This window comes from Felis catus, chromosome A2, assembly GCF_018350175.1.
Source record: "Felis catus isolate Fca126 chromosome A2, F.catus_Fca126_mat1.0, whole genome shotgun sequence".
NCBI classification, from domain to species: domain Eukaryota; kingdom Metazoa; phylum Chordata; class Mammalia; order Carnivora; family Felidae; genus Felis; species Felis catus.
Genome location: NC_058369.1, coordinates 162,539,528 through 162,567,412, shown reverse-complemented (window position 1 = coordinate 162,567,412; position 27,885 = coordinate 162,539,528). Strand labels below are relative to the sequence as shown.

Below are 27,885 nucleotides of genomic sequence, written 5' to 3'. Positions count from 1 at the left end.
CCTGCACTTTCCTGTTTCTGAATAGAAGTATGACCATCATACCCATCACCCACATGGACACATCCTACACATCCTTCACAGTAGACTTCATACCCTAAATCTTTCCTCAGGTCTTCCTCTATAAATCCTAGTGTAAATTCCCCATCATGAGTCATGACTATCACATATTTCAACAACAGGGATCATGCACACATTAAACACTGGAAATTCCACAGTCTTCAGCACTGAAATAGAACCACATTCAGAGAAAATTGGAATATAAAATATGTTAAGAGAAGTGAGTGAGCAATATTTCGATTGTGAAGTGAAGAGATAATGATTTATTTTATTTACTCGTTTTTTCTCTGGGTATGTCTTACCTTCCAAAAAAGAATCTAAGGTTGGGAGAAAAGAAATCAGCTTACATAAGCTGCACATTCAAATGGCCTGAACACAGGTTAATTGTATTAAGAATGTTTCTGCATATCTTGAGAGAAAATATCTTTTAAACGACTCTGAAATGAAAAGGACAGGGCAGGAATACTTTGCTCTTTAGACATACTATCACACAGATGAGTCACTTACAAGGAAGTACTTTTGAACATAAGTGCATGATGGCAAAGAGTACTTTGGTCTCACTTTGTCATTTGACACATGTTTTCTCATGAGAGGATTTTTCTTCTGTGTTGCTTTTACTGCATTCTGAATACTGGTGATGAATCTTAGAATGAGTGGGTATTTAGAATCTTCAATTTTCCAGACTTAATCTCTAATCCATCTCCCAAAAAGTCACTGATATGGTAAATACTCTCAGTCATGTTCACAGAAAAAAAAAGGACGAATAAAAATTCTAATAATTTGGATTTGGGATGTCTGCAATTCTTCTGAGTGACTGACAGTCACCCATCTAACTTTGAAGTTTCTCTATTATTTTAGCAAGACAGAACCTTTCATCTACTTACTGCAAATGTCACAGCATGGAAGGGTAAAGAGAGATTTTTCTGGTGTCAGGAAACAAGCACTAGAGGGAATGAAAAACCATCAACAACAATAAAAATGCTCTGATAGAGAACTGGGTACCGTAAGATTTATCAATCAGATTCTCACAGGAAAAAGATAGTCTGCTCTCATTAGGTACTTGGAGAAAGTGTAGAGAAGGGACCTCTTACACACTGTGGACACAGGGAATTTGGAAACCACAAGGACGGTGATAGTATCGATAAGAAAATTGAGGGGTGAAGAAAGACAGGAATGCAGAAGAAGAGTTGGGTAGAAAGGCCACCAAGGGAGGAGCTGTGACCTTTGGCGTAGGGTTGCAGTTAGTCAGAGATGGCCCTGCAGAGATAGAGGTGGGAGAATGGATACCCCAGCCATGCTTTTCTACCTCCACAGGGCCTCTGACTTGGACTTCCCATTGGCCAGCCAGGCAGAAGTCAGAGAGCAAGAGACCCCACCGATGTAGTGCAACTAGATCAGCCACAGGGGGCAACGAGCTAGGGTGAAGTGTGATTCTGCAGAGGCAAATGAAAACTATGTGACCCAGATGGGATTTTTCAGATACAATTGGAGACATTTTAAGTTACGATGGTCCCTAAAAAAGAAGTGAGAGAAACACAATAAGAGAATCCTGTGACTTTCAGATCTCCATGAACCACAGAACAATCTTTCCAAAGAAACCCGATACCTCCGTAACATAGTACTTGTGGCAATGCGGTGAAACGACGCATGTGCCCAGTGGTTCAGACACTTAACATGTGCAGGATTTCTGATTTGAATTTTCCTGAGTCTTTGAACTCTATATGCCATTGCCTGATTATGCCAACTTTGTGTGAAGAGGGACAGGTGGCAAGGGGAGGCGGTGGGGACTGAGAGCTGGGAAGACGCTTCATTCTGGTTAGTTCTCGCTGCATAACAAACCATTCTGAAGCTCACTGGTTAAAAACAAAAACCATCATTTATTTGTTCTCATAAAGCTGCCATTTGGGCAGGACTCAGTGGGAATGGATCATCTTTGCTTTCTGCAACTTCGCCTGAGATGGCGGGGCATCCGGAGGGCCCGCTTCCGGGACAGCCGGAGTTGCCTCATTTGCATGTCGGGAAAGTTGGTGTGAGTCACAAATGAAAGGTGAGCTGGGAAGTGGGCCAGTGACTTCAGGCCCTCTGCATGGGGGCCTCTCAAGAGGCAGCCTGGGCTTTCTCACAACATGACAGTCAAGTTCCAAGGGCAAGAACCCCAACAGGGCAAGGAAGCATTGCCCTTATGTAACCTTAGAGTCACAAGGTGCTGCTTCAACCATCTGCTATTAATTGAAATGGTCCCAGATCTGCCGAGCTCCAAGGTAGAAGACACAGGCCCCGCAACTCAGTGACAGGAGTAACAGGGTCAGGTTATAGGAAGAATAAGTAGAAGCTACTGTCACAGCTATCTATGGAAACTACAATCTACCACTATCGCAAATCATCGTAAATTCAGATGAAAAAATGAAATGGTCTTTACTACCAAAACATCTGCCATATTTTTGAAAGCACGCTCATAATCCCATTGGAACCATCTCTAAATAATCCCGTCTCAGCTTCTTCCCTGATATTTTTTATTTGTTCAGCATACTTCATCTTTAGCAATTTTATTTTTTCCTCCCGTTCTTCCGGTGATTTATCAGCATATTCCTTTTCTACTAGTTTAATTTCATTATTTAACTGATCGGTGTAGATCTTCTTCAGGTCTTCTTTCAGTTGCTTCAGCCTCTTCTCTGTGTCCTCGTAAACGGCATTGGTAAAGTAAGCCCCTCCATTGTTCTGCACCATCTCCTCTATCAGCTCCACCAGCTCCTGCACCTGAGCTTCCTTCTCCGCCTCTGAGGCTCTGTTGTTGAAGGCACAGTAGCGGTTCCCACACTCGCTGATGATGTTTCTTAGCTTCACATCTGAATCTGCCAAGAAGTCACTCAGGCTCTTCTCCTCTAAGTGATCTTTGCGAGTTAGCAACACGATCATGTGCTTCAAGGCTGGCTTCCCAAAGACAGCCTTGATCAATGCCACGGTCTTCTGCTCTTCATCCGTGTAGAAGCCCACCTCGAGGACCAAGATGATGGCGTGGGGCCCAGGGCAGGAGTAGAGGACACACCGGCTGATTTCCCTGCACGTGGTATTCAGGGTCTCCTTGGTGTCAAAGAGCCCTGGGGTGTCAACAACAACAAGTTTCCTCCCCTTCCATTCCTTGGATGCTTTTTGACACTTGGTGGTGACAGCACTGGGTGCAACTCTAGACTCAAAGACTCTACTCCCCAGGATGGTGTTTGCCGTTGCGCTCTTCCCACTTCCAACTTTCCCCACCAAAACAATCCTCAGACTGTTGTCTTGAGGGTCTTCCATGTCACTACCAGTGGCTGTGGGATGTAAAAAAGAGAAGGAGAAGAAAAAGAGTCAACGAAGGTAAGTGGAAACCATCACATTCCTCTTATCTCCTTTGTGTTTCTCCATGAAAACCTGCAGTAGTGTACTATCCATGTTGGTCTCATAAAGACGAAAAGATGAAACAATTCAATCACCATGGAAGAAACAATAAAGTAGTTAAAGAGTTCCCCTACAAAAGACTACCAGGTCCAGATGGCTTCATGGGGATCTCACTTAACCTTTCTTAAACTATTCCTGATGACTTAAAACAGAAAGAAATCTTTCCTGTTCTTTCTATGACATATGTATGATATTGATCCCAAAGGCTAACAAAGATTCCACCAATAAATAAAGCTACAGACATGTCTCATTTGCAAATACTAATGCAAAAATCCCAAATAAATTGTCAGACACTAAAAAGTAATACCCCACAATTAAATGTGATTTATTTCAGAAATAGTAGGGTGGTTCAATATGAGAAAATGGATTGTTACAACACATCCCCTTTAGTAGATTTAAGAAGAAAAATACCTTCATACAGGACAGACATTTCCCCAAATTCAACACTGTTTTAATAGATACTTCTTTAACCCGATTTTATAGAAATATAAATTTTAAAAAATTTGTCACCATTTTTTTCTCTGCAGCTAAAATAGTTGACCGTAAACTTCATTTGGATGAATGAAGAAAGGAAATTAGCCTGTACAGTCAAAAAAGAGAAGAACAATGAGGGAGGGCCAGCTCTACTAGATAGTAAAATATTTTATCCCCTATAATTAAGGCAGTAGGAAGTGTGTGTGAACAGAGACAAACCGAAAACAAAAACGGACAATTGAGAAATAGACCAAATTGGTCGACTATATTCATGAGTATCCAGTTCAATTGTATCGTGTTACATTTATCTTCCATAAGGCAGCATCTCACAGCAATGGGGAGACAGATGGACTAATAACCAGCATTGGGATAACTACAAAAACACACAGAAAAAGACAACACTGCACCCACATCTTCATGCCATTCACATGCTAAATACGTTAGAAAATACACACTAAAAATCAATCCACATAAATACTAGTAGAAATTCAGACAAAACCTTTGTAACCTAGGTGCAGGGCAACTCTCTAAGATTTGAAAGATTGTAAGGAAAAGGATTCATACATCTCAATACATAAAGATCTAGAATACAATGGGAGACAACGAACACCATAGACAATTAAAATACGAATGTCAGACTATATCAAAGAGGGTTAATTCTCCTCTTATACAAAGAATACATAAAGGTACAGAGATAAATGTCCAATAGCTCGACAGAAAATGGAGCAAGACATATGAATAAACAGTTCAAAGAAAAAAAAAGGAATGTCAATGCTCAACTATGTAAAAATATATGAACACTCACTTAAAGTAGAGAAATATAAACCCAACAAAGGAAAAGAAAAAACTAAATATAACAAATTAAAATTACACTGAGATACTATTTCTCCACTTACAGATTTGGCAAAAGTGCAAAAAATTTGCTGCTATAATCAGTTGGTAAAGGTTTAGAGGAAACAGGTTCTCTTCTCCATGGCTAATGAGAATAGAAAAACAGTCTAAACCTACAGGGGAGAAATTAGCGATATCATACAAATCACATATACATTTATTCTTGGATTGTGAGTCCCAATTTTAGGATTTATGCCTGTAGTAGTCAAGGGCAGGTCACCCCTAAACGTGCAACTTTGGCATACTATTTAATGTAAAAGTACCTTAAGACGCATCCTGTGTGGGAAGATTACTAAGACCCTCTTCTGTCCCCCTGCAAGCAGGAAACAAATCTCCCATGTAAAAGGTCCCCTTGCTGTCCAGGAGGTAAAGAGACACTCTCATGACAAGGGATGGGAGATTTAGAGCCAAGAAGACTGTATAAACAGCCCACTACTTTCTACTAATTTACTACCCCAGCCCAAAGTCTGTTTAGAATTCCTTCCTAACAGATGCTCCCAAAGTTTTCCTTCTTTTGTCAATCCCTCACAGATCCATCGTCTCTTTGCTAAAAAGTACAAAAACTGCCTGCCTTGGTCATCTCTCTTGGTCTTAGTTTCATTACTGAGCATCTGTGCACACTGCTTTTTTTTTTCTCTTATTAGTCTGCCTCAAGTGAATGTAATTCTTAGTGCAGCTGGAAGACGTTGAAGGGTAGAGGAAGAAGTTCCCCTTCCTTATATCCCAGAGCTATACTGACAAAAACACAGGAAAAGATTAGGCATATTTTATTCTCTGCATCACTATTTGTAATAATTAAAGACCAAAAATCTACCAAATGCCCACTAGTAGGGGTCTGATTGAATAAACCAAGGTACATACACACAGCGATGTACTATCCAACTGTAGAAAGGAATAAGAAATACCTCTCTATGCCGGGATGGAGAGATCCCCAGGATATTTCATTAAGCAAAAAAAAGGTAAAGTGAAGAAAATAATATTTAGTTTACTGTCATTTCTCTAATGGGGAGGAACATGAACTGTAGGTACAAAATACAACATATATTTCATGCACATGAAAAAGCAATGGCAGATCATCTGAACCGTCACCAAAGAAGTTACTGACAGAGGGATGGGAGAAATAAGGCGGGGGACAGGGTAGAAGCTGGAAACTACTTTGAATATACTTCGATTTCATAGATTTGTCTTGAAAGCATGTACTTCCTTCCTTTTGAGAGTTCAAATTACAGCTCTTTTCCTTTATGAAAGACCTACATGTGTACCTGCTGTTGCTGGCTGACATAAATTCAAAGAGGATTTTTCATTTGTGCAAAAAAAAAAAGCTGAACACGAATACAGCGTTCCGCATTTGTTTCACAGCCAGTTGAGCTAATAGAGAGGCCGAGTGGGCCGTTGTCCACGCCAGCTGCCAATCACCTTCCCCGGGAACCTCACACAGGGGTTCACCATCCAGCCACCAGAGCTGTGAGCCAGATGAGCATGTGGGCTTTCTCTCAATTGAATTTGTGCATCTGTTAACAAGTTGTGCCTAAAAGTATCAGAAACACATAAGGGAGGTTATTTGGGGGAGATCTGGGAATGCGCACCCTTTTTCCATGTACATTGATGGTAATTGCTGCTCTGCTTTATGTCATTTTGTTTCATAAAAGATTTCATAGGAACGTTCTGCTTGCAGATAGTGAGGAACATCTGTAAATAGCTTACATAATTATAAACAAAAACTATATTTTCAGATAACTAGTAAAAATCAAAAGCAAATGAAATACATAGTATTTGGTGTAATAGACAAACCACACAAAGAATTGGTCCAAGAAACTTGAAAATGCAGTTGCTTCATTGGCTATTGTCCTAATGGGATATAGTGTAAGGCCAAATAGGGGGAAAAACCGTCAAGAAAATCTTAAATTGCTTTCAGGAATCCTGTCCTATTCTTAGCTTTTTGTGCACATGTGTAGTTTTGAAGCCCAAGGACAAGCCCAGTGGCAATGAACACCCTTAGTGCCCATACTGTGCCCTTCAAATGCCATTTCCCACCAAAAACATTAGGACTCTTAGGAGAAGGTACCGAATCCATTTCTGGGCCAAGAAATGTGCAAGTGGATCCTAGACTATCCTAGTCACACTAAAAAGTGGGGATGCTATCAAAAACAACTCAGACCGTGGGACGCCGGGCTAGCTCTGTCAATACAGCATGCATCTCTTGATCCCACGTTCATGAGTTCTAGCCCCACATTGGGTGCAGAGATCACTTTCAAAAAAAAATGTTTGGATCTTACCGAAAGGACTACAGAACCAACTTGAAGAGGCTGACTGGACAGAGATGAGGTAATTTGAGTATCAATGAGAATAATAATTTCAATGGATTAAAATTCATCAAATATGTTGAAGTTCATGAATTCGTAACAATACCATCATCGTGAAAGAAGTGAAGTGTTCTCTTTGGGGTATGCTAGGAAATGATGTCATCAGTCTGAACATGGACAAAAAAGAATCAAGCATTCCTTTTGTCTTATTAACTACACCTTATGGAAATGAAAGTATGACTGAGGGGAACTTTCTCTTTAAAGGATTATGCCATCCAATAAATGAAGAAAGAATGATAGAATTATAATATTATAATTTGTGACCGTTAATGAAAGAAAGTTACTCTAAGCTATCATTACTGACTGCTACATTCCAGAAAGAGACAGAAGAATATATAAGGTGCCTTCTGATGGACGTTTACAACTGCACCTATGAAATATTGCAACCCAAATAACTAGGCAAGCCTTAATCTGATCAAGCCTCTCCTTAAATTTAAATTTATACAAAACACAGAAATTGGAAGAACATGTCATATGACGTCTTGAGGATTTAATGAGCAAAATGTACACTGTCCAATTATCTTGGAAAAAGGACCAACCATTTCTTAACCAAAAACATTTTACAAAAAGAAACAGGAAGGTGAAAACTTATTTATCAAATTAAATTTAAGAGATATGAAAGAATCAAAATTTATGAACCTTATTTGGAGCTGATTTCAATTTTAAATTCTAGGAGACGATCTGGGAATTGGAATACACCTGGTAATTTTTTGAAAATTTTAATTGCTTTCTAAACTCTGATTATGGTATATTTTAATGACCTTTATCTTCCAGACATACATATGTAAGTAATTACTGATGAAGTGATAAAATTTTTAGTATTCTAGTAATTTAGTACTTTTTAGTATTCTAATGTTTAAAGTGTATGTATGTATGTATGTATGTATGTATGTATGTATTTAACCTCTACACCCAGCATGAGGCTCAAACTCACAACCCTGAGATCGAGTCCCATGCTCTTCCCACTGAGCCACATAGGTGCCCCCACTCTGATTTTTGAAATGAGGAGATTGATGTGGCTCAGAAATGCTGAGAAAGTTGCCCAAGGTCACTGCGCTAATGGGCTTTGGGCAGAGAATGGATCCAATGCAAAGTATGTCTGACCCTACACTCATGCATAACCCTTGCACACTCTGGTCTCTTCTTGGTTCCTTCTCAGGTCCTTGATTCTACATTTCTGTTTACATTGGATCAGAAATAGATCCAGGGGAGGTAGATCACTCTCTGTCCAGAAACATGAACTGGGAGCAACCCTGGAAATAGGGAAGGCAACCAAAGGGATTCACACACAATGTTTTCTATAGAATAGCTCATTCTCTCCCCCATGGCACCCCTTCCTTACCTCCTCTGTTACACTGTAGATCACACAATTTCTCTGTTACATGTTGGAAAGGACACAGCCAGCTGAATTCTAGGCTTCCTGTGCCATTTGTGACCTGGGTACCCCGGGGAATTTAATAAAACCACACACAAACCGTCTGGGATTCAGATTTTCTTTCAGGAAAAAAGAGGGATTGGGACAGACTGCTCTCTAAATTGCCTTCCAGGTCTAAAGACCTGCCTTGAGGACACTAGTTTCCCACTAAGGGAAATGGATGGGGTGTCAGGCAGCACTCACTCTATCATGACAACAACTGATGGAAGATATGCTGTTTAGCAAGTTTGTCCTGCTAAATAGGAGATGTGTGGACATGGAGCAATCAAACTCCTTACTCCCACTCTTCCTCCCCCGGGACCCTGTGGCAGCGTCCTGTTTGCTGGGCTGCTGGCACAGTACTTGGTCCCCTCTCAGACCAGAACCCACACCCATGCACACCCCTGTGTCCTGCTGCCCCTCACGGCTCCATTGCTCTGAGGCTAGGCTCACCTTCTTTTGAAGGAGCTGAGTTCCCCATTGTTCTCCAAAGAATCTGTTTGAGCTGCTGCTCTTGCTTTCACTGTGAGGAAAATGTGTTTCATCCTTTAAACCTCTGAGGCAGGAAGCTCAGATTGGGTGGAGCTAGTGAAGAAACTATTTGGCTTTAAAGAGACAGAAATATTGCCCTATAATTGGAGGAGTGCTTTAGCTTTACCAAGGTGTAAGCTTTTTCTCCATGTGCCTGCTGTCACACCAAATTTTCCAAACCTATATTTGTTGTTTGGGGTTACACTGGAGGGTCCCAAAGGCCCTTATTACATGACACAAATCATGCACACAGAGCCAGGCATGGTGTTGGATCATCTTCCCTGCATGGCGTGGGAGACTCTGGGGTGATTCTAGGAAGAAGAAACTCAAATGCGTGGCTAGATGTGTCCAAATTTAGAGCCTGGGACACTTCCCAGTGATTGTGTCATAAGGGTTTTCATGAGAGTCTTTCATGAAGGTCTCAAGTTACTCATTAAAAATTTACCAGCCTTCAGGTACAAAGCCAAGAGTCTAAAGCATTGGGAGCCAAGAGGAAAAAAAGGAAGATGTGGCCTGGAAAAGTTTTCCAATGACCATACACCTTCTCTAGTTTTCTTCATATGGTTCTTTCAAGCCCCAAAATATGCATGACCTAACAACAAAAGATGCACCCAGGGAGGAGATCAAACTTTCACCTACAACCTTCCTACTTTCCTCTACCCCAGACCCAGGCACAGGTAGATTTTCCCAGATTTAGCCAGTGCATCCACTCCAACCTGCTCTGGAAACTGTGAGATGATAGGCAGGTGGTCAAACTTCTCATGGTTGACCAGCTGTTCCAATTTTCTGTTGCATCATCATAAAATTATAATGTTTTTGATTATATATTTTTGTTCACGACATTGAGACATGGGATTGCTTGATGCTCACACTTGAAGGTGGGTACTAAGAGAACTAAATGTGGCAGGAAGTAGTGGACAATGGGGTGGCAACCCATGGAGGGAAGCAGCTAGATTCGGAAATTATTGTATTAATACTATATTATTGGTCCATATTGTTAGACCAGTTATTGGTGCTAATGACTTGGAGGGCCCCAGGTAACTGTTTTCCAACTTGCAATAAAGACACAGACCAGGACCAGCTATGTAATTTGCAAAGTCTGGCACAAAAGGAATATGCCAGGCGCTTTGTCAAAAACAAAAAAAATTAACAATTTCAAGATGACATCAATAGAATAGTAAACTCTTCAAAGTACAGGGCCCTGTGCAACTGCACAGGTCACATACCCATGAACTTGGTCTTGATGAGGCTGCATACATAAAAGTCTAGAGGAGAGCTAGAATCATATTTCCTCCCCAAAATATCTCTACCATTTCCTAGTTTCATTTCAAGCTACATATTCCTTGAGTGAAACTTGTCCTTGGATGTTTTCATGGTCAGCTAATTGCTTCTCCAGGTATTATGCTCAGGTACGCTGTTAAGTTCCCTAGAGGGAACAGGAGATGAGTTGACACAGAATCCATGGGTGTCACAAGAAATCAGATGCGGGTCTCAAATGGTAACAGCCTTGTGATCATTGGTCAAAAAGGAGCATGTGGCCCCCATCAGTCCCATCCTGAGCCCTAAGTTAGGAGTGATCTCCTTCTACAAGATTCTGGATAGAAGCAGTGTAGCCCCATATCTGTATTGTTCACTTAGCCATGCTCCTGATCATTGAGGGCTTCCTTCCATTTGCACCTATGCTGTGAGCCACAGGCCTCTCCACCGTTTGTCTCCACCTGCAGTCCCTGAAACAGAACTTTCCACCCAGGATCTTGCTCTTTCCACATAGTCAGAAGCAGAGAGATAAATGTGGACAAAGCCACAGCTTTCTTTTTTCTGTTTTCCTTTGATTCTTTCCATTTCACACACACACAGAAATGTGGATATAATGAATTTTCAAAAGGTGTGGGGTCATTAAGAGACATTCTTTGAATTCTATAGGAGTCTTCTTGTGGGGCTCAGGGTGTTTTCTGCTGCTCAGATCTAGATAATCTCAAAGCTCAACTTATTACAATAGTGCAGAAATAATAACAGTAGTTTAAAAGAATCGTTCCCCCATTGTCCTGTTTCTTCTACATATCGTCTTTGGAACCTTGGTGGATCCATTTCCTATTGCCTCCATAACAATTTTCAAAACATTAATAGCTTAAAACAATATAAACTTCATCTTCTGCAGTTATGGAGGACAAGAGCATGGAATTAGTTTTATGGAGATAAAATCAAGGTCTTGCAGAGCTGGTTCTTTCTGGAGGCTCTAGGAGAGAATCCATCCCTTGCCTCTTACATCTTCTAGAAGCTGCCAGATGTCCTGGGCTTGGGGCCACATCACACCAATCTCTGCTGCCTTTATCACATTGCCTACATGCCTCTCCTTAGAAGGACCTTTCTGATTACATCTGGGGCCCACCCAGATAATCCGGAATAATCTCCCCATCTCAAAGTCATTAACTTAATCACACCTGCAAAGATGCTTATGGAATAAGGTAACATTCACAGGCTCTGGGGATTAGAGTGTGGCCATCTTTCGGGGGCCACCATTCAGCTTGCCACATTTGGGTGAGTTAACCTCTCTGCAACTCACTTCCCTAATCTTTAAAATGGAATACTTTCTTCAGACGGTCATTGTGAAACCAGATAAATTTGTACACATGAAGTGGTACTCAAACCATAGTGATCAATAGGTATTAGTTAGAAGTAGTAATAGAACCCTCTATGCTAGTCTCATGGATTACCCTTCTAAGGCTCACCTACACATCAGAGATGCTGTCTTAATCAGCTTGCATAACCATAATACCACAGCCTGGGAGCAGGAACAACAGGAATTCATTTCTCACAGTTCTGGAGACTGGGCAGCCCAAGTCCAATGTGCCAGCCAACTTGTTTCCCTGGGGAAGGCTCACTTCCTGATTTGCACATGGCACTGTCTCACCGTGTCCATACATGATGGAGCGAGGAAGCAACTCTCTGCTATCTCTTCTTACAAGGGCACTAATCCCGTCAAGAGGACCCCATATTCATGAACTCATGGAAACCCACTTACGTTACCCCCAAATACCATCATGTTGGGGGTTAGGGATTCTGGAGACTTCTCTCTTGGTGCCAAGTAAATCTAGTCACTTCTACATTGTAACAATCTCTTTAAAGTGGATATCACTCAAGGTTTCCTGGTTTCTCCCCACTCACTCTACCCCCAAGGGCACTGCATGAAAACGAAGACTCAGCACCTCCACAGCCTGTCTACCAGGATAAGGGATCTGGATTAACTATACCTCTGCACTCACATGTCTTCAATGAAATTGTCTTCTGGCTCCACGGATGTGCAAGAAGAGCTGCCACTTGCAGGATAATGGCAGCGGTGTCACAAAAGAGATATAGGAGTTAGGTGTGACAGTGCACTTGGGGCTGAATCCCTCAAAGGAAACATTGACCAAACCCTCATGAAATAAGGACCATGCCCCCAAAGAGCCTTTTACTGACTTCCACGATGTTATATTAGGTTATGAACCACAACCATTCAGTCCTCGTCTCAAACAGGTCTCTGCTTCCTCCTAAGGCTTCTCCGAAGATCTGCCAAAAGTGACCACTCAGAATTTGTGTCTTCACCAGAGGGTCACAATCTTGGAGCTTCAGGGAAAAACTGTAGGACGTGCTCTGAACTACTGTTGCCTCAAAGAGACTCTTCAGAGCAGGTTTCCAAGATGGCAGCACTGACTCAATGCTCAGACTGTGCCAGTGAGCAAAGCCAGGACTACTGGGACTCTCAGTCTGGAAGCATATGTACCTCATGAAATCAGACAACTGACTCAAGATCCAGCAGAGTGAGAAGTAATGACATAAGATTGAGTGAACGGATTCAAGATGTGCCATTGTGGTTATTTGTTTGGAATATTGATGGTGCTCTGTTTGATGTTCTACTTGTATGGCTATGTGTGGAAACCTTATTTCTTTCTCCTTAAACGAATTAGTAGACTGTGTATTGTAAACCCACAACAACCATCTTTAAACATTACCTCATCTTCATCTACCCTCAAAATTGAGAAACAAATGCTTCTATTGAGTTTCATTCAATTTCATCATGATAGAACCATTTGCATAGGTTTAATAAAAATCTGTTCTCTTGTTTACAAAGATACCATTGGAAAAATCGATTCTGCAGCAAAGCCATATGTACAGGGTGATATATGAGAGTGACTGTTGTTTAATCAAAGACCAGCAGACCACTGCTAAGGAGCAATTATTGGTGTTACATGTGGAGCTAATGTCTCCAAAACCTTCATAAGAAATCTAATATGATGTCTGGCTTCCAGGATCCCAATCTCTGGGAGTAAGGAAGTCCACTCCCAGGTAGTCCAGAAACCCAGGCAAATTTTGGAGACCTCAGGAAGAGGGAAATTCACTGAGATTTATGGGTACAGCATGCAAAGTTTACTGGAGCAAGTGTTTGGATGTTGGTTTCCTACTCCTAGGATAGAAGAATGGCAGGGGCTTTGAAAAGTCTGATTCAAAAATCATTTTGATAATTTCCAAAAGAAGTTTATCCTTTGGAATTGATAGTTGCTTAATATGATTAGGCTCTAGATTTCCCGAGCAAACTCAAGGAGGCTTTTCCAGTTAATTAAGATTCTTGCTGCATCTGTATAAATAATCAGGCCATGCATAATAAAAACAATCTTCTAGGATCAACAATACTTCTTGGAGACTGTTTATGATCACAAAGTAGAGAATGCTATGAAAATGATCCAAAACTTAGAAATAGGCAAGAGAGATTACTGGAGTGTTCTATATTTCTGTGTCGTGCTGTGGTTGATGATCCGCTGTGATATTTTACAACACTTTAAGGACAGAGAATTTTTGCACATCTCTGCCTTGGAGACACTCAGTGAATTTTCTGTCTGGTGGAATATAGAACTCAAAAATTCCATATTACTACTCTCTTGAACACATCAACCCTTGATTTCAAATGGACTTTGTGTTTCTGTTTGTTTGTGTTTTTTGTTTTATTCTTTGCTTCTTTGTTTGTTTTTAACTAGGTTTCACACCCAGCATGGAGCCCAAACTCAAGACCCTAAGGTCAAGACCTGAGCTGAGATCAAGAGTCAGACGCTTAACTGATTGAGCCACCCAAAGGAACTTTGATACAATTATACTATCATACTGGTTCTCTAGTTAAGCCATGAGTTGAGCAAAATCTTTGATGTGTTTATACTTGACCAGGAGTCATGAGTTTGCTTTTTTTGAAAACTGCAGATTAGAAAGAGAGGCAGAAATAGCATGATCCAAGCCTTGGAGGTGGAAATACCACTGGACACAGGCAGAGAACAGCTAACAATTTGGAGTGCAGGAATCATTACCAGCCTTTACTGAGGGCCTACCATGTCCCAGGCACTGACGTCTATATCATTATCACCTTCGTTCCATACAAAAGTGTAAAACGGATATTAACGGGAACAATGATATCTGGAAGAATCTCATTCTTGAAAGAGGAGTTGAGACTGATTATAATGACTGTTGAATACCAGGCCAAGGAATGTGGATTCTAAGCCGTAGGCAGTAGAAGATTTCCAAGAAGCAGAGACCTAAGAAAACTATCCCAATGGGCTTAACCTGGTAACTGCAACTAGGACTGGAGAGGAAGAGATCAGGGGTACTGTACCCTCACTGCACACACTGTCCCTCTCTTACCATATCGTAGGTTGAATTGTGTCCCTCTAAAGAAGTCCTAACTCCTGGTACCTCACAATGTGACCTTCTTTGGAGCACGCTCTCTGTGATGTCATGTCATGAAGTTAAGGTTGAGTCCTACTCTGATGCCTGGAATCGTTTTATTCACAGTGAGAGAAGTTTACACACAGATACACACAGAGAACACCATGTGACAAAAGAGGCAGAGATTGGAGCGAAGCACCTAGAAGGCAAAGAACAAAGCAGGCCAGCCAGCACCAGAAGCTAAGACGCAGCAAAGAAGGATACTTTCCCAGAGCCTTCATGGAGAGTATGGCCCTGGGAACGTCTCGGTTTGGCACTTGTAGCCTGTGCCAGTGAGACAGTAGCCATAACAATGAGACAGTAAGTTTCTGCTCTTTAAGCAACAGTTTGTGGTCATTTGTTACAGCAGCTCCTGGGGGAACTAATATAGATTTTAAGGCCAAGAAGTAGGGTCCTGCTCTGGTAATTACCGGTCGTTTTGAAATTGAGTAATGCATGGAGGCTCGAAGAATTCTGAGGTACGTGATAAAAAGAAAGGCCTAAGAGGATGTCAGTGGTAGGATGAGCATCCAGGTCACTTTCTGGTGAGGTCCCAGGGAGAGGTGGGGACCACGCTGCTGGACATAGGAGGGACAATGGCACTTGCTATAAATGGCAGGGAGCAAGGGGGCAGGGGGCAGGGAGGCAGGCTAAACTGAGGTGGGCTGCTGGGTGGTGAGTAGACCATGTAAGTGATGAACTTGAATATTTAGCTGAGGAGAATTCCGAGAACAGTGTGGAAGGTGCGGCCTGGTTTCTCCTTGCTGCTTCTAATGAAATGCGTGAGGAGAGAGAGTCGTAGCCTGTCTCCAGCCAAGGAGCACCAAGATGGCCAGCTGCCAGCAGAGCCCAGGAAGAAGCAAGTAAATTCTCCCCCTTGAGGCTTCACAGAGCGCACGCCTCTGCTGGCATCTTGACTTTGGACTCCAGGAACTACAACACAATCCATGGCTCAGCTGTTTCAACTGAAGTGTGGATGACCTGTCATGCAGTGCTAGGCATCCAGTATGTCCCCTCCACCTTGCCCCTGCCTGCTTTCTTGTCCCATCCTCTGAGAAACCCAAAGGTCTCCCCTTCTGTGGCACGGTGTGAACAAGGCAAATCTTCTAGACTACATTCTTCCTCATTCCCGCCACATTTCTGGCCCAGATAGACCCCGGGTCTCCCTGATGAGAGAGAGCTTGGGGCTTTCTCAGAATTTACATTTCAGTCCTCTAAAGAATTCTCTTTTGGGAAACAATTATACAACACCAAAACAAAATCTAACAATTGTTTCTTTTAAAGAGACACACAGGAATTTAAGGCCTGGGAGTGGGGTTAAGGCCTCCTGAACTCTGAAGGCAAACAGGCAGACTGTCAGGGCGCCATGAGCTGGGGGTCAGAGGTAAAAGCAGGCCCCAGTCCCAGCAGCAACAATCAATCCCTCACTCTTACAGAATAGCAACACGGCACAAAAGGACTATTTTCTCTTAATCAGCAAAAATGTCTCCTTAATATATGAAAATCAGTCAGTGGAAAAGTGTGTGGGCCTGATTCTGCCACGATCAAGATCTATGGCTTGGAGAAAACCCAAACACAAACAGACCCCAAAAAACCACAATCCCCATGTGCCCCAGTATCTTTATGGATAAGAAGTCCTAGATTGTCTCAATTCAATGCCTCCTACAGAACAGCATCATGCGAGACTATCTGGGCCTCTCCCATTAAGGATGAATCCCAAGACGCTCCCCACTGGCATGATTCATGAGCCTGGGCCCACTTACCCACACAACTTCTCAGGTGTTGGTTGGCTCTAGTTATAAATCTCCAGGTGGAACAGGGGCCTGTGGTCCCCAAAGGGAGACCTTGAGGAGGGCCCAGTCCCAAGACTCCTGGCTGGAGGACCCAGGTGTGAATATGAGTATGTGCCTTCTTTCCCCAGGGCTTTGATGTCCCAAGGGCCATCAGAGTAATGGACACTTACAGATGGTTATGGACATCACCTTTATTTACCAGCCAGCACCAACAGCCATGAACACAAGAAGCAAAGGCACAGGCATGTTTCTCCCCGAGTTCTCTGCTACTCTCCACACACACAGCATCCTTCCTCACTCATCTGCCTAGACTTTCCAGACCCAACTTCCAAACCCCACAGCCTTTGCTTGGATGGCCCCTGGGTTCTTAGCCATTCCTCGGTACCAACGGTGGAAGTGGCAGTTTGGGAGAATGGGGGTCAGGGAAAGAACTCACAGGCTGCCAGGACCAGCCGACAGCATTCAGTGATCTGCCCTCTCTGGGACTTACAACAAAGTTGGCACGGTTTCTGCTGTTACCTTCATTTCTTTCTTTTGGTTTCAACTTGACATCTTTTATTGCTTCACTCATATCTTTGTGGAGTGTCTCGAGTGCTTTATTACAAATGATAAACACGGTAAGTAAATCTTTAACGAGGGATGAAGGAAAGACTGTTATATTTATGGCACCATATCACAGCACAGTTTTTTCTGTTATTGTTTCCCACAGTCCCTTGCATTTTCAAGAAATGGGCAACAGGGTGATTTCTCGTAAATTCACTCGTGCACAGAAAAACATACATCTTACTTCAGCCCCAGCAATTTCCTGCCTCACCTCTCCCGAGTCTGTCTTCCTCATCAGGCCACAAAGGCAAGGTCACAGGTTCATGTCTTCTCATTTGTGGCTGCTCTTGTGCTCAAAAGGGACTGGGGCAGGAAGGCGGGGCCAAGGAAGAACCCCACCATGGAGGTCTCACTGGCCTCTGCACAGGATACTTTTCCCATCTCTCCCCAGGCTGGTGCTGGCCTGAAGATGAGGTGGACGTCTTCCTGGGAATCTCCAACCAGGACCCGTTCAAAGCAAGCACAGCAGCTAGATCTTTTGACCCTGACGTGGGCTGAACAAGTCAGTTCTGCTCTTTATTAGAACAGGTGCACACGGATGCTGCTACCTTCCAAAATTTTGACCAATTTTTCTACTGGTTGTTTGTTCATTGAATGATTGATTGATTGATTGATTGAAATTTATTTATTTTGAGAGAGAGAGAGAGAGAGTGAGGACGCGAGGGACAGATAAAGAGGCAGAGAGAGGATCCCAAGCACACTCCTTGCCAGCACAGAGCCCGACGCAGGGCTTGAATTCACAAACAGTGAGATCATGACCTGAACTGAAACCAGGAGTCAGATGCTCAAGCAAATAGCCCCTCACGTCCCCCCAAGTTTTAAAAATATTTCACTCAAAACATAAATAGCTAACAAACAGCCAAGCAGCTTTATTATTTTTCACTATTATTTATTTATCCGGAAGAAATAGAACTTGAAAGTTGCACTGAAATGACTCATGTCCAAGCTGTGAAAGAATATAAACCACTCTTTGGAAATACAGGGAGAGGCCAGCGTCTCTCTCACCCTTTGCAAGTTCACCATATCTGCAGTTAGTAGGACAGCGGGACTCCTTATAAAGATGGCTGTCGGTAAATCGGTGGTAACTGCTGCCTGGCTCCCTTTTGACGCTCTTTCGTTTAACTATAATAAATAAGACACCACAAGGGGAAGACAAAACGAGGCAAACTCCAGGCAGCCAGCAGGAAGGAAGAAGGGGAGGGTTGGCAATGTGGCCAGAGTTTGACCCAAAACTAGGACAGGCTTCCATATGCCCTGGAGGAACCCTACAGACCTAGTACTGGTGGGACAGCCATAAGTGGTGCAACGTATATATTTTTAAAAATATATTAAAGTCTCTTAAAGTTGTTCTAAGATCATTCAGCAAAGGAAGAAACACCTATTAAAAAAAAAAAGTCTAGGGGTGCCTGGGTGACGCAGTCGGTTAAGCGTCCGACTTCAGCCAGGTCACGATCTCGCGGTCCGTGGTTTCGAGCCCCGCGTCGGGCTCTGGGCTGATGGCTCAGAGCCTGGAGCCTGTTTCTGATTCTGTGTCTCCCTCTCTCTCTGCCCCGCCCCCGTTCATGCTCTGTCTGTCTCTGTCCCAAAAAAAAATAAATAAACGTTTAAAAAAAAAAAGTCTACTAAATAGTAGTAAGAACAGTGAGTCTGTGACACTTACCATATGCTGCTTCTTCCCTTCCAACACACACTCACCTCCTCTGGAAGGAAACTGCATTTTGGGAGGTGTGGCCAAGAAGCTGGGGCTCCCTGTCCCCTCAGCCTTCCAGCAAGAGAACAGTATCTTGGGAGGAATCAGCTGATGGTCAGTAGGTTTAACCACTGGGTATAGCACGGACAGGCAGAGTGGTTACGGAAAGACGCAGAGTGGCGCTAAGACAACTGTCACCTCCCGGGACTGTGCAGGCCCTGGCTGCACCCTCTCAGGAGAGACACCAGAGGTTTCACCCTGCAGGGGAAGTAGACTTCACCAGGAGAGTCTAGCCAAACACGCAAACCCCCTGCACAAAGTTGCAGTGAAGCGACCAGAGCAGATATCCTTGTCTTATCTCTGATCACAGGGGCAAAGCTCTCAGCCTTTCATCAAGTATGGTACCAGTGGTGGGAGTTTTCACACTGATTTCCTTCAGTTCTTTCAACATGCTTAGAACTGCTCTTTGGAAGCCCTGTCTTTGAATCCAACATCCAGGGCCTCTGCCAGGCAATTCCTGTGGCCTCAGTTTTTCCAGTATATGGGTCATACCTTCCTGTTTCATTGTACATCTTACAGGTGTTGTCAAAAACTGGGTATTTTAGGGAACATGGTGTAGTGAATCTGGATACTATTCCCTTTCTGCCTTTCTAGGCCCTGATTTGCTGTTGTCTGTGTGTCCATAAGAATACAGAAATCGCTGTTTTAAACAACAAAATAGAAATTCTGCATCTGAAAAATATAATAACAAATGAAAATTTGACTAGTGGGGCTCAACAATAGATTTGAATGGCTAGAACAACAATTCAGTGAATTTGAAAATGTAATAATTATAAACACACATGAACTTCACAATTGAGCCCCAAAACACAGGAAGCAAAAAATAACAGGCGTCAAGGAGAAATAGACACTTCAACAACAAGCTGTAGACTTCAATGTCCACTTTGAACACCGCGTACCACAGCTAATCAGAAGGTCAAAACAGAAAGAGATGTGACCCAGAGATAAACCAACTAGACCTAACACTAGAGCACTTTACCCAATGAAGTAGATTATGCATTCTGTTCAGGTACACAGAGAACGTTCTCCTAAATATGACCAATAGGCCATAAAATGAGCCTCAATAAATCTCAGAGACTTGAAATCCTAGAGTATAACAGGGGGTAAGCTCCTTTACATCAGTCTTGGCAATAATTTTTTGGATTTGACCACAAAAGCAAAGGCAGCGACAGATAAAATGAACAAGTGAGATTACATCCAACTAATACGCTTCTGCCTGGCAAAGGAAACCATCAACGATACTAAAAGGCAGCCCACTGAATGGGAGAAAGTATTTGCAAATCGTATATTTCATAAAGGGTTAATACCCAAAATACATAAAGAACTCATAAAATTAATAACAAAACCCGAGCAATTTATTTAAAAAGGACAGAGGAACTAAACAGGCATTTTCCCAAATAGGACATCCAGGTGGCACATAGGTGCATGAAGATGTGCTCAGTATCACCATCACCAGGGGAAACGCAATCAACACCACAATGAGGTATCGCCTCACACCTGTTAGAATGGCTATCATCAAGAAGACAAGAGGTAACAAGTGTTAGGGAAGATGTGGAGAAAAGGGAAGCCTTGTGCACTGTGCACGGGACGCAAATTGGAGCAGCCACTGTGGAAAACAGTATGGATGGTCCTCCAAAAATTATAGGTAGCATTACATTTGATCCAGCAATCCCACTTCTGGGTATTTATCCAAAAGAAATGCAAGCAAGATCTCAAAGAAAGATCTGCACTCACAAGCTCCCTACAGCATTGCTCACAATACCCAAGATGTGGAAGCAACCTAAGGGTCCATCTATGGGTATATATATATATATAGTTCTGTGAAAAGAAAGAGGAACATCTTGTCATTTGCAACAACAGGGTCGAACTTGAGGGCATTATCATAAGCGAAACATGTCGAACAGAGAAAAACAAATACTGTATGATATCACTTTTATGTGGAATTTTAAAAAGCCAAACTGATAGAAATGGAGAGTAGAACGGTGGTGACCAGGGGCTGGGGGATGGGGGGATGGGGAGACATTGGTCAAAGACTACAAAGTTTCAGTTATAAGATGAATACGTTCTGGGGATCTAATGGGCAGCACAGTGATTATAGCTCATACCACTGTATCATACCTTAAGTGTTACTACGAGAATAGATGATCTTAAATGTTCTCACTCAAAAGAAGAGTAATGGTAAATGTGTGATGTGATGCAGGTGTTACCTAATACTATTATGGTGGCAACTATTTTGCAATATAGAGTGTATCAAATGAACACATTGCACCCTTTAAAATTACAGTGTTATATTTCAATTATATCTCAATAAAGCTGGATAGCATGTGGGGGGATAAGGTAGGTATCTTCACTAGACAGAATGAACTGGCAAGACTGGCTAAAAATCAGGCCCCAGAGCATTAGCTTCAGGTTAACTGAAAGCCCTCACTACACACGGGGAGAGGTGACTCCAGAAACTGTAAGTGAGTTGGGCAAGATCGCAGAGTTGATTCCAGAACAAACCAGGTCCAGGGCACATAGCACCATACGCTGTTGTAGCCTTCTCTCCACACAAAGTCTGGCTATTTTACTCACGGCTATTTTCCTCTCTCATGACCTCCTGACAGGAGAAACAGACACTTGGGCCAGAGATACCAACTTGAGGCTAGACTAAGTCTCCTATGAAAATTCCATCCTCTTCCTGCTGTCTGATCTTTAATAGCTGAAAAGACCTCTTTTTCTTTAGGAATGAGGAGATGGCAGGACCACATTGGTGGCCCTGTCCACACTGATGTCCAGTCAAGGATTCCTCCCTGATTCCTGGGGAAGGAGACTCTCAAGAGGCCATTTTCTAGGAAAACACCCGAAGAGCAAAAGGCAACTGGACATAAGAGTGGTGGGCAGAGGCCAAAACTTTGAACAGACCTCAGAAGTCTAAACTGTCCCTCACTGAGGTTACAGCCCCTCCCGGGAACAAGATGTGGTGCCACAGCGACCTTCGGAAAAGATCAGCACAGCCCCAAGCAGGGGGTGGGTTGCGCAGTGGAAACAACGCAAAGGCACCACTCCCTGGCCCACCCGGCCCATGTCCTGTCCCTTTAAATCAGCACCACTGGGCCCTCCCTCCCTGGGCTCTGAGACTTCCTCCCTGTGCTGTGCTGGCAGGAACAGCCTCTGTACTCACAACCCAAGGCACAGCACCAGGTCGCGGGTTTCTGCAGCCAACATAGAGCCTGTCACCACTTCTGCTGGAAGGTGAGCACACACGGGGAGGAAGGGAGCCACCTGGGGCAGGGGGGAGTGGACGAAGGGGGGGGGGGTAGGAGGGCTGTAAGGAATTCAGGGCCTGGTTGCAGCTCACTGAGTGGGCACCTGCATTCTACTACCTCCCAGGAAGGGGAGCGGATCTAGAAAGAATAACTTCACCCTTACAGGCTTTTCAGGGAGCTCTGAGTTTCAGAACAAGCAAGGGAAGAAGAAAGGTAAGCATCTTCTCCAGCCCTGGAGTGCGCACACTTTTACTTGGGACTACATACTTCGTCCTGCCCTGCTCCTCGCCTGGTCAGAAAGGTGTTTGCTAGAAGCACTGCCAGGGCTGAGCACGCTGGAGAAGGCTGCAGACACTCCCTCTGAGGGCATGTGCAGCCAAGGAGAGAGACATTTCTGAGGACAAACAAGTGAGTCTAACCTCAGAACACATCGCAGAGTGGAAATCGTGTCTGTGAGCCAAACCCCACTCACACCCTCCACCTCCTCAGCCCTGTGCACCCCCAGGGACTTGCAGGAGCCAGCAACAGTTATGAACATGGTCTTCAGACCTCTGCAGTACACGTGCTTGTGTGTCCTTGCACATCCCTTCCCCCGCCCAAGCTGCCCAGGGCTCTGTGGGCTGGAGCCCTCTTCACCCCACACACTGGCTATAAATGAAGGACTTGGACAGGATGAATGGCCCAGAAACTCAGAGCAGGGACCCAATGCATTAGAATCACTCAGGGGGTTGGGGTGGGTACCTCGGTGGCTTGGTCCATTAAGCTTTGAGCCCTGCGATGGTTTCTGTGCTGTCAGTTCAATGCCTGGAGCCTGCTTGGGATTCTTCGTCTCCCTCTCTCTCTCTCTGACCCTCCCTTGCTCATGCTCTGTCTCACCGTCTCTCAAAGAAATAAGTAAACAGAAAAATAAATTTTTTTATAAAAAAAATCCCTCAGGAGGAGGGGTGAGAGATACTGGTTTTTAACGTTTATTTATATATTATTTATTTATTTGTTTGTTTGTTTATTTTTGAGACAGACATGTGACAGGGGAGGCACACATGAAGAAGAAGGAGAGAGAATCCGAAGAAGGAGAGAGAATCCAAACCCACAAACCATGAGATCATGAGCTGAACCAAAATTAAGAGTCAAACACTTAACAGACTGAGCCACAAAGGCACCCCCTTTTTTCTTATTAAAGTACACATCTATGAAACAAAAGGTCAAATATATATTTTAAAGACTCCCATAAATACTTCCAAAAGGCAGCAGGTTCAGGAAGCTGGAGAATACATAATATCCAATCACATTTAAGATGCTAGGCGTCTCCATGTTCTACATCAGTCAGTGACTCCAAGCCTCTAAACCTCAGATGTCAGCTCTCAGAAACTCTGGAAGAATTTTTCAAATCCCATCCCAAACCATCACAAACCTTGGGAAGTCCCATAGGGGCCAGGAGTCCGGTGCATTTCCTAGAGCACACTTGGTCAATTCCGTCATCGATAAGGACTTCTTGCTTTAGCTAAATTCTTGTTCTTTGCACTGAATCTTCTGGCTGTTTCTTCAGTTCTGCTGTGCAGTCAGTTATGGGAGTTTGCTAATTTTTACACACAAGATCACTACTCACCTGAGGCCTGTGGGATCAACTTTACCAAGGGCTTTGGGGAGCTGAAAGGGGCATTACACAGAAGACAAACCTGTCATCTAACGGGTCAGAGACAAGTTATCAATCAACCCTTCCCTTTGCTTGTCCTTGTGTGTTGCCCATGGGACACAGCAGTAGCCAGGTGTTGCCATGAAGAGGTAGCATTTGAAATGGATGGCGGAGCACAGACAGGACCTAGACAGAAATGTGGGAGAGAAGGAGTGGTCATGGGGGTGAGCACACAGGCGGGCTGGAAAGGCCCTGAAACCTGTCCTCTGCGGAGCAGCTGACCCAGAAGGGGAGTGAGTGGGACACAGGGCTGGCGAAGCAGACAGAGCAGAACTGCGCCCTTGTGACCAGGTCCTGGTGAGATCAAGCAGACTCCATCACTGAGTGGCTAGCTGTAGTAAATCCTGCCGGACTTGGGGTCATCGCTTAGTTTCAGAGGCCTCAGATTCGGGGCAGGAACACCAGGAGCCGGAAGGGAGTGTCCCATCTCTCCAGCACACAGGTCATATTTACACAAATGACACAAGCCAAATTCTTTGGTCTTCGGAGAGATCACAGGTTCTTCACATCAGCATGGGAGATAGGTATCTTTCCTAATTTTCAAAAGCAAACTGCAAACTCTCTTCTTGTCCTCCGCGCCCCCCCTCCCCGGCCCATCCCCGGCCAACCGCCCTAAGGTTGTTCCCCAAATCACTGAGCAGAATTTCTGATTCTCACGGTTTTCCAAAGTCTCCCCTGGCTGTGGAATCTTCTGGGAAAACTTTGTGCCTACAGTCAATGCCACTGACATAAATTACCTGGGAAATTCTCAGCTAAGGCTCACTCACTGACACAGAGGACTGGTTATCACCACCACTCTGTCATTTGCATTCAGGGTCCCTGAAAGGACCAACGAGGCTCACCAAAGATTCTCACGGTTTGGTTCCAATACCAACCAGGTCCTTCCAGCGTTCTTCCCCAAATTCTGATGTTCAGAGGAGGGCAGGAAGCATGACCTTTCATTGGGATGTCACCAGCTCTTTGGACCTTGCCTGAGCCACCTTAGGTAGTTATACCTATTCGATAAACGAATGAGTGATTGAAGGAATGAAGGAACTAACAGTTTGTGTTTGGAACTCTTTCAGGTGGGCATGGGAGGACGCAAGATGGCCAGAGATGAAGAAAATGCCTACGGTAAGAACTGATCTCAGTGTGTACTTGCCCCTAGGCGTCAGCTCTGGGTCCCAAGGCCATGGGCTAACTCAAGACTGAACAGAGACATTGGGGCACCTGGGTGGCTCAGTTGGTTGAGCATCTGACTTCAGCTCAGGTCATGATCTCGCAGCTCGTGAGTTCGAGCCCCACGTTGGGCTCTGTGCTGACAGCTCAGAGCCTAAAGCCTGTTTCAGATTCGTCTCCTTCTCTCTCTGTCCCAACCCACTCGCATTCTGTCTCTGTCTCTCTCAAAAATAAATAAACATTAAAAAGAAAAAAAAGACTGAACAGAGACAATCCTAGACATGTCCCCATGCTGGGGTGAAACAGCTAGAGCCCCAGCTTTGTATTTTTGCTGGACCTCTGCCCCTGCCCTACTGTAGGATATTAAATGCCTTGACTAGCCTGTGCCTTGGGTCCCAAAGGGTACAAGGAGGATAATAAATCTACTCCGATCCCCGCAGAAGATGTGGAGGGTTGAGATCATGGGCTAGAGGGAACACGGTTTACCAGGTAGACTGTGTCCGTGAACAAGGATGGAGGGTTAACTGTGTCTTACTGGAAGCAGGTTTCCTAGAGAGAAGAGGGAGGAGGAGGGGAAGTGGAGGAAGGGAAGAAGCAAAGAGATCCTGTCATCTAATACTCAGAGCAACCCTGGGAGACACAACTCTCTGTCACCCCTCCCATTATGCAGAAGACGTTGAACGCTTAGACTAAACTTGCACAGGGTTCCACAGCTGGCACATGCGGGGGTGTGATTCCAACCCAGGGTGTCTGGGACTCCAGACAGCCCTTCACTCCCAGGCCTTCTATGCCCTCCCGCATCTCCTCGCTGGGATGGCCCCTGGGAGAAGTCTGGCAGAGGCCTGGGAAGTCGTCGAGCACGGAGTAGCTCTGCAAGGTGCGGACGACCAGAGGCAATGTCAGTTGAAGTCATGGCCTGCGACCTTCGAGGGGGACCCTCCAGAACAGTGTGCACCCGGTGGCAGAGCATGGACTGGGGGCAGGTGCACGCACTGGAGCCAAAGATGGAAGAAAGGTGGCTAACGATGCCCCCGGAGTCGCACAAGCTCTAACCAGAGCGCCTGGGAAAGGCCTGGTTGGACAAGCAGAAGCGGGAGGCGTCGGTGCCCTCCTCCGTTCAGGAGGCACCCCGGAGCCCAGGTGGAGCTGGACGCGCGCTCTCAGGCCGGCGGCCCACGCCTACTCTGTCCTCACAGGTTCCCAGGACCCGGACGACCAGCAGCAGCCGCTGGCGCAGGAGCGCAGGCTCAGGCTCATCCTGGCCGGCAGGACCGGAGTGGGCAAGAGCGCCACGGGCAACAGCATCCTGGGCCACAGGCTCTTCCCGTCCAGGCTCGCGGCCACCCCGGTGACCAGAAGCTGCGCCCTGGGGAGCCGAAGCTGGGCCGGGTGGCGCGTGGAGGTCACCGACACCCCCGACCTCTTCACCGCCCAAGGCCGGCACGCGGACCCGGACTGCACCGAGCGGGCCAGCTGCTACCTGCTCTCGGCGCCCGGGCCGCACGCGCTGCTGTTGGTCACGCAGCTGGGCCGCTTCACCACCCAGGACGAGGAGGCGGCGCGCGGCGTCCGCGAGCTGTTCGGCGCAGGCGTCTTGGCGCGCGCCGTGCTCGTCTTCACGCGCAGGGAGGACCTGGAGGGGGGCTCGCTGCACGACTACGTGCGCGCCACCGACAACCGCGCGCTGCGGGCCCTGGTGGCCGAGTGCGGCGGCCGCGTGTGCGCCCTGGACAACCGGGCGGCGGGCGCCGAGCGCGATGCGCAGGTGGGCGAGCTGCTAGCGCTGGTGGAGCGGCTGGCTCTGGAGCACGACGGCGCGCCCTTCACCGACGACGTGTACGGCCTGGCGTGGGCCCGGCGCCACGCGCGTCCCGAGGACACGCTCCGCCTGGTGGCCGCGCGGCTGGCGGCCCGCGGTCTGGGGCGGGGGTGGAGGCGGGAGTGGGGGCGGGGGCGGCGCTGGCTGGAGGCCGCGAGGCGGAGGTGGCCGCTGGCGCTCCTGCTACTGGGGGGCGCACTGTTACTCCTCCTGCTGCTTCTCCAGCGGGGGGCTCCAGGCCCAGATTGAAGGCTCTGCCCTTCCAAATGCGGGGAGCCTGGAGGATAAAGGGGCTGGGTCAAGGCGCTGAGGGGAATTTAAACCCAATTTCAAAGGAAACCTGGAGTTTCAGACTGGGAGTCTTAATGACTCAGACGCCTTGGACACTGTATCGACTTTGCAAAGGCTCAAGTTCACTTTTAGCATTCAAATGTCACTTTTGACTATATGTAAACTATTCAAATAAATGTGGTTAACTTTCAAATGTCCTTAATTCATTTTAGTAGTTTGGATGTATTTTTCCTTCTTGAAAAAATAGTGCATTGACTGGTAGTGTTTTGTAGAAAGTGGATTCATGGCAAAGGGAAACAAACATTTTTGTGTGTGTGTGAGCATTTATCAAAACGTAGACACTGTCTTAGTCCGCTTGAGTTGCTATTAAAAAAAAAAACAATGGGAAAGCTCTCAGTTTTTCCCCATTGAGGATGATATTAGTTGTGGGCTTTTCATAAATGGCCTTTATGGTGTTTAAGTATGTTCCTTCTATCCCAACTTTCTCCAGGGTTTTTTTTTAAGAAAGGATGCTGAATTTTGTCAAATGGTTTTTCTGCATTGATTGACAGGATCGCATGGTTCTTTTCTTTTCTTTTATTAATGTGATGTAGCACACTGATTGATTTGCATGTGTTGCACCAGCCCTGCAGCCCAGA

General features: G+C 45.0%; 2 protein-coding genes across 9 annotated transcripts in view; one reads left to right on the top strand and one right to left on the bottom strand.

The window, feature by feature from the left end:
- LOC123384082 (GTPase IMAP family member 1-like) overlaps positions 1–27,440 on the top strand; it is a 59,698-nt gene extending 32,258 nt beyond the window's left edge. For 2 of the 5 annotated variants that reach the window (XM_045053007.1, XM_045053004.1), the window contains 2 exons: positions 25,044–25,092; positions 26,334–27,440. In XM_045053007.1, coding sequence (XP_044908942.1) covers positions 25,050–25,092; positions 26,334–27,205 — 915 coding nt within the window. In that variant the 5' untranslated portion in view covers positions 25,044–25,049 and the 3' untranslated portion in view covers positions 27,206–27,440. Of the gene's footprint in view, positions 1–22,128; positions 22,273–22,451; positions 22,695–25,043; positions 25,093–26,333 lie in introns of those variants that run through there. The other 3 variants (XM_045053006.1, XM_045053005.1, XM_045053003.1) reach the window with 3 other exon arrangements.
- On the bottom strand, positions 1,915–19,238 carry LOC123384080 (GTPase IMAP family member 7-like). Of its 4 annotated transcripts, XM_045052987.1 has the most exons (3): positions 9,088–9,123; positions 8,563–8,656; positions 1,915–3,365 (listed from the first exon to the last, which is right to left on the bottom strand). In XM_045052987.1, the coding sequence occupies exon 3, from the start codon at positions 3,349–3,351 to the stop codon at positions 2,476–2,478; it is 876 nt and encodes a 291-aa protein (XP_044908922.1). In that variant the 5' UTR covers positions 3,352–3,365; positions 8,563–8,656; positions 9,088–9,123; the 3' UTR covers positions 1,915–2,475. The 4 variants fall into 4 exon arrangements, with proteins under 4 accessions (XP_044908922.1, XP_044908923.1, XP_044908921.1 ...); XM_045052988.1 differs by lacking the exons at positions 8,563–8,656; positions 9,088–9,123 and adding an exon at positions 18,949–19,238; XM_045052986.1 differs by lacking the exon at positions 8,563–8,656 and having other exon boundaries at positions 9,088–9,226.
- Positions 27,441–27,885: the final 445 nt, after the last annotated feature.